Source organism: Suillus bovinus (assembly GCF_016758785.1).
Source record: "Suillus bovinus strain UH-Sbo-P2 chromosome Unknown EDB93scaffold_295, whole genome shotgun sequence".
NCBI classification, from domain to species: Eukaryota; Fungi; Basidiomycota; class Agaricomycetes; order Boletales; family Suillaceae; genus Suillus; species Suillus bovinus.
In genome coordinates, this window is record NW_024542351.1 from 9,796 (window position 1) to 15,893 (window position 6,098).

At 47.0% G+C, this 6,098-nt stretch overlaps 3 protein-coding genes across 3 annotated transcripts; all 3 read right to left on the reverse strand.

Moving 5' to 3' along the window:
- Positions 1-208: 208 nt before the first annotated feature.
- On the reverse strand, positions 209-1,404 carry EDB93DRAFT_1110292 (uncharacterized protein; the record flags this gene model as incomplete). The annotated part of the gene is made up of 6 exons (XM_041448030.1): positions 209-309; positions 366-696; positions 816-887; positions 942-977; positions 1,208-1,369; positions 1,402-1,404. 6 exons carry the CDS (start codon positions 1,402-1,404, stop codon positions 209-211), a joined length of 705 nt encoding a protein of 234 aa, XP_041300610.1.
- Positions 1,405-1,784: 380 nt separating this feature from the next.
- EDB93DRAFT_1258348 (uncharacterized protein) lies at positions 1,785-2,479 on the reverse strand (the record flags this gene model as incomplete). Its single annotated transcript, XM_041454127.1, has 2 exons — positions 1,785-2,242; positions 2,347-2,479. 2 exons carry the CDS (start codon positions 2,477-2,479, stop codon positions 1,785-1,787), a joined length of 591 nt encoding a protein of 196 aa, XP_041300611.1.
- Positions 2,480-2,596: 117 nt separating this feature from the next.
- EDB93DRAFT_1258349 (uncharacterized protein) lies at positions 2,597-3,504 on the reverse strand (the record flags this gene model as incomplete). The annotated part of the gene is made up of 3 exons (XM_041454128.1): positions 2,597-2,719; positions 2,770-3,255; positions 3,322-3,504. 3 exons carry the CDS (start codon positions 3,502-3,504, stop codon positions 2,597-2,599), a joined length of 792 nt encoding a protein of 263 aa, XP_041300612.1.
- Positions 3,505-6,098: the final 2,594 nt, after the last annotated feature.

Here is a 6,098-nt window from a genome sequence, read left to right on the forward strand (position 1 = left end):
CTATGTGTTGAACCATGTGTGAATAATTTCAAATGTTAAAAATGTGCTGAAGGCATATGTAATATGTCTGTTTCTATCTTTGTCATGCGGCCGTGTCTGTAGCGTTGGGCCATTTATTGGATTCGGAGGAGTCGAGCCCATGCTAGAATTGACCTGGATTGAGGCCCGGCGGGCCACAAAAGAAAATCGCTCTCTGACTTGTCCATGCCTAGTGCCAGTCACAGAAATTCAGATGCACACTACTCAACTCAAGTCTTAGTAGAGTGACTCGGATGTTCCAGCCCAGCTTGGGCTCAAAGCCTAGGCTTACTATGCTCAGAATGGTTCAGACAAACATGGATGATGGGCAAACAAAATAAAACCACCAATCGCCTTGTTCACAGCGGATGTCTTGAGATCACCAGGGTGAGCCTTCTTCGCTGAAAAATCGTCCTCCAGCTCCTGATAGTCCTTCAAGTTGTAATGACTTGGGGGACCACCAAATTCGCCCCACCATGCTGCTGCAGCGGCCATTCCCAACACCACAAATACCATGCGCAAACACCCAGCACACGTCAGCAACTGCTGGCATGGTTCAGGCAAACATAGTAGATGATGGACGAACAAACCACCCATTGCCTCGTTTGCAGCGGCTGTCTTGAGATCACCAGGGTGAACCTTCTTCGCTGAAAAATTGCCCTCCAGCTCCCGATAGTCCTTGTAATGACTTCAAGTTGGAGGGCTACCGAATTTGCCCCACCATCATGCTTCTGCGCCCATTCCCAACACCACGAATACCATGCGCAAACGCCCAGCACATGTCAGCAACTGCTGACATGGCTCAGAGGAATACGGATGATGGATGAGTGCAGGAGAAGGGAAGAAGATGAGAAGATGGACGAGACAAGCTGGAAGATGTAGAGTCATGTGTAAAAAATATAAATTGCTTTAAAAAAACGCACCATGGAAATGAGGACAAGTGAGAACGAGAATGAGAGCTGCAGGCGTCGAAAATGGGTGAACATCGAGCGAGCATGGAGAATGAGCGAACATCAAGATTTGAGAATGAGTCGGATGATTTGCGAGTGATGAGAATGAGCTAACATGAGCTCAGTGAACAAGCGGATGTCGAAAAGCCTGAGCAGACGTCAAGAAGAATGAGCGCCTAGTACTACTAGTGGTCACAGTAATAAACTCACCGAGAAAAGCCTTTAAGGCATAGACACACAATTATAAACCAAGTAGTGACATGTTCAGCTGCAGTGCGGCAGTAGCCAGTGTCCAAAATTGACCTACTACTGGCAGGCCCACTGGCAAGCCTTGTGTGGCCGCCGCAGACCGTGACTTGAGCAGGCTTGAGACTCGCTGCCAGTTGAAGATGATGATTATGCTGCAAATCAGCATAGTCGTGGTGAAACTCACCATGAGTGTTTAGCAAGCCTATCAAAGCCATCTGAATCATTCTTCCAGCCTCACCACCACGGCCGTGCCAGTGTGACTTGCAGGCTGACCGGCGTACAGTGACTTTCAAAGGATGCCGTGCAAATTATGCCAGTGAGTCACGTGCTCAAAGAAGCCTGATCATGCATCTCATCATTGCGTAGTGTTACTGTAGTAGTAATTACAAGCCTGAAGGCCTCAGGCTAACCGGTCAGACGAGGTAATAAATCCGAGGCACTACTTATAATACTACCTCTTCATGTAGTGAGTACTAGTAGTAGTTCTAGCAGGTGGTAGTACTACGCATATCATCACAGTGATGCTACATCAATTAGCCTTTTGAAGGTATAGTTTTTTACATCTAATCATCGCTTTCCTAAGACACTGTCCTTCTCGATGACGTCAGTAATGTGCTTCATCGATATGTCATACATAAATCTGAAAGCTTTGCTTGTGAAGAGGATTGTACGATTCAACTTTCCGGAAGAAAGTCGCAATAACACGCAGTAGACTGCAGCTACAGCCGTGCAGTACAGGTTATGGAGGTCAGTGACATTGAGCAGGTATTTGAGTTTCCACACTATGCCAAGAACCACATCTAGAATTGCATTGTGTTCGAACACCATCCATTGGCCGGTCGTCTCATCCTTCTTGTAAATGAATTTGAGAGGCCACATTGTGTCATTGATGAGGGCTCCAATTTTGCCTTGCCTCGATTTTACTTCCAATATATTGGACCAAAGCAAGGGACATAGATCGTAGCCTCGATCAATGACGATGGACGCTACCTCATCAGCAGTCTCCATTATAAGGTCGAATGGTGCTGAGAGCTGTGTGTCCAATGATCCCGCATTTTTTGCCGCCCACCGTCAACTAAAATCTGTTGACCTACATCAACCCTTTCTCCAACTTCGAGATGTGACTTACCTTTAAGCTCATCTTTCACTGACTTGGCTGAGTTAGACCGAAGAGCCTGAATGTGAACCCTTTCTAAGCATTCTTGAACTGCATCTGCTAGCGCAACCTGAATCCAGTCCTCCCTCTCCAAAGGCATCATCATTGTGCATTTGTTGACTGCATCGCTGAGAAGCCGCTCCTCTGCAACCAGAAAGAATTCTTTGTGTATTGGGAGAGCATGTTGATACTCAAGAAGGGGAAGGTTGACAACAGATGGACATCATGTTGTGCCTTCTTCAGATGCCAGATCAATTTGGGTATGAGTTTTAGAGACTAGCAAAGGTGGCTGCACAGAGCCACCGTGACTGGGGAGCGGACCTGAGTGCGTTGCAGAAGGCGCTGTCTATTTCACTGTGAACACTCTCATGTTCGTTTATAATTGAGAGCACCTACCTGGGGGGCTCTGAACCCTTTTTGTCGCTGACCCAAGCACTTGATAAATTGCCAGTCAACCTTGCATTTAAGAGATATTTCACCAATGTCAGACCTGGGGGGAGGCGTCAGCATCGTGAGGGGTTGTACATCAGCCGGTGCTGCTGGCGGTACTGAAGATACACCATCCATAGACACGATTGGTGGAGGAAAAGTGTGCTGAAAATTGGAAAGGGCTAGTATTGCCAAATTACCTGGATGGTAATGCTGAGATGGGACTATGACATGTGGTAGAGGTAAACTGCTGTTATGATCATTGTGGGTTGGCGGAGGTGCGCGCATTTGCACCATGGCACTTGGATGCAGATGAAATGGGAATGTTGAAGGCCAATTGCCTTGATAGGAGTTCGAGTTGCTCCAGGTCGGTGGCAGAGGAGGAGGTGCCCACATCGGTGCTGAGGCACCTGCATGCAGACTGGATGAGATTGATGGAGACATATAATTGCCCTAATGGATGTTGTGGAAGGTTGGAACGGGCGTGAACATCGGTACTTGGGCACCTGAATCATCTACTAGACCAGATGGGACTGATAGAGGCAGGAAAGTACTGAGAGTTGGCTGAGCTGTGTGCATTGAACGTGAACTATCACATGGGATTGGTAGATTCAGCGGTACAGTATGATCGCCTTGATAATCATTGAGGGTTGAAGGAGTGTACATCTGACTGATGGGAGGTGGATGATGGGATGGGGCCATGACTGATGGAGGCTGGTGAGTGACATCGCCACGATCATCATCATGATTGCTAAGGGATGGGACTGGCTGAAGTGTGTTCAGCTGAGTTGGTGTTACAAGAACATCTAGACGCTTGGGCCCCTACCATTTTTCTCCTAATACTCCTCGTATCAGCCCTTGCGTCATACCCTTACCCCAACCTTACCCTTGTCATCCTTGTCATCCTCACATTTCCTTTTGCCCTCTACCTGTCGCTTCAGCAAAGCCAGTACATCTGGCCGGACCCTTTCACTGACGAAGCATACCCATGCTCCGTTTCACCACCTGACTGATCCTGTGGACAGTCCCCCTGCCCTTACCGTCTGGACAGTAACCTATGATATGATGCACGACGCATCCCCTTTGCCCTGTTTCCTTTCTTGATCTCTGACTCGGTGCGCAGTCGCACATGCGACTTATACTTAGATCCGCAGCTGCACAATCGTGCCCCTGCGCGTTTCACTTCTCATTTCGATCTTTGACTCACTTTCTTATCTAGCACGTTCTACCTCGACCGAACGTGCCTTCCTGTTATAGTTATACCCTTTACTGATTGCCTCTCCCGGTAGTACGAGTTATCACCCACTAATATGTCTCCTGTCCTCTATATAAACTCGCTACCATGTACCATATTCCCTAACTTGAATCTACTTGGTTCTTGACCTCCTACTCTCATCAGAGTGATCCTTTCTGCCTCGCCAGAAGTCTATATTCTATCTTCTTATCTGCTCATCGCGGATAAGCCTATAGTCTCGAGCTTTACTCATTGACTTCTTTGACGAGCAAAGCCCCTGTTAACTAGTCGGACTTCTGTCCTTCTAATTAACGACGATCCTTACAATTAACCTTTGGGTGTCGTAAAGCCTAGGCCGATATAGCTTATCATCTCGCACCCGCGTGACATAAGCTACCCGATTTGGACATAGGCATCAAATCGTACTTGCCGAAGACCCGCCAAGTACGACCCCTAACCTTGGGCTAGCCCAAGGACGTCCTCGACCGTTGACGACACATGCTCTGTTTGAGCGTCGCCAACAGATACTATCCAAGTCGTAACAGGTATAGGTGAATCTACTGTAGATTAGATACTTTCAATGTATTTTTCTTGGTCTTGGACTTGCCCACAACCATCCTTGCCTTCTTCTGCCTAGCACGGCCTGATGTATATTTCAAACGCATCATGATCATATCATTTAGCGGCCAAAAGCCCTCATAGCTTTCCAAGTCCGGGAAAGCATCGACAGCCTGAAAAATAATAAATTCTTGGACAATTGCCATCTGTGGTCTACTTACTTTGTCACACACAACTCTCAGGAGTGCATGGTCTTGGGAAGAGGCACACTTAGTCGTATTGAGATGTTCTTCAATGAGATTTTGCATAAGTTTCTGGCGCTAATGAGCAAATAGGATGTTGTGTGAGAGCACATTACTCACCTTGAACTTAGCATATGCCCTTGGGTTCCAGTCTAAGGCCTCATTAAGTGTGTATCATCCACGCCCTGGACGACCTGGTTCACCAGGGGGCTTTGGTATCTTCGAATTGTCTGATAGACTCTCATTTGAAGTTGATGAGCAACTGTCCGACATCGACTCTAGTGAACTCAAAGACTCCAAGGGCATGGGTGTCCGAGAGTTGGAACGTGAATGCTTGAACGAAACTTTCTTCGAGTATAGCAAGGAGTCAATTTTAAATGGCCGTGCTGCAAGTTTGGACTCTGGCACCACCGTGTCCTTGAGTTGTGTATGAGGAGGATCAAGAGCACTGATTTTGGAGGGAAGAATCTCGTCAGCAACGAGCATAGTTGAGCGGTGAGCACTGTCAAATAGTTCAAGTTGGTCCGTGAGCATAGGAGGGAAGGGAGGTGGAGCACCAGGCTCTTGATCATAAAACGCAGAGACAGTGAGAGTTTTGTTAGGCATGTTGTGGTTTTGGTTACGGCGATGTGAGCGGGATGACAAGGGCGGGTCAAGATATTGGGTATGAACTGTAATAACCTCTGACATTTATGACCAACCTATACCATTCAACGTAATGCCAATAAACAATAAAGACAGTCAACAAAAGAGTGGCTTAATGGGATCGAACAAATAAGTCCTGAAATAACAGAAATGTTACGTAAAGTAATATGAGCTCACAAAAGAACGAACACAAGTCGGGAACCAACAAATGGCTAGGAAATTGCCATAGAATCAACAAAAAAGTTTCTAGTATAAGTAGGCTGTGAGCATGTGAACTGGCAACTAAAATCAAATCGCAACAATGTCTTTTTTTGCTTCGTCACTCTGGGCAAAAGGAAAGCAACACTTCAGACATCAAACCCGCCTTTCTACTTATGGCAGGTCCATTCACGCCCTCGCAATATCTAATGATGGCCAGGCTCTTGCATGCGGTGGTAACTTGACACGCACTTTGTTATGTGAGGCTGCTAACAGACAGGCAGGAACTGAGGGCGTTAAACTCTGGGATATCAAATCTCGGAAAGAACTTACATGCTCGACTCATCACCATGAGTCCCATGGTACGATCAGCTGCGCTGTCTGGATCACAACAAGACAGGGCATGGCAGCAACCCTTT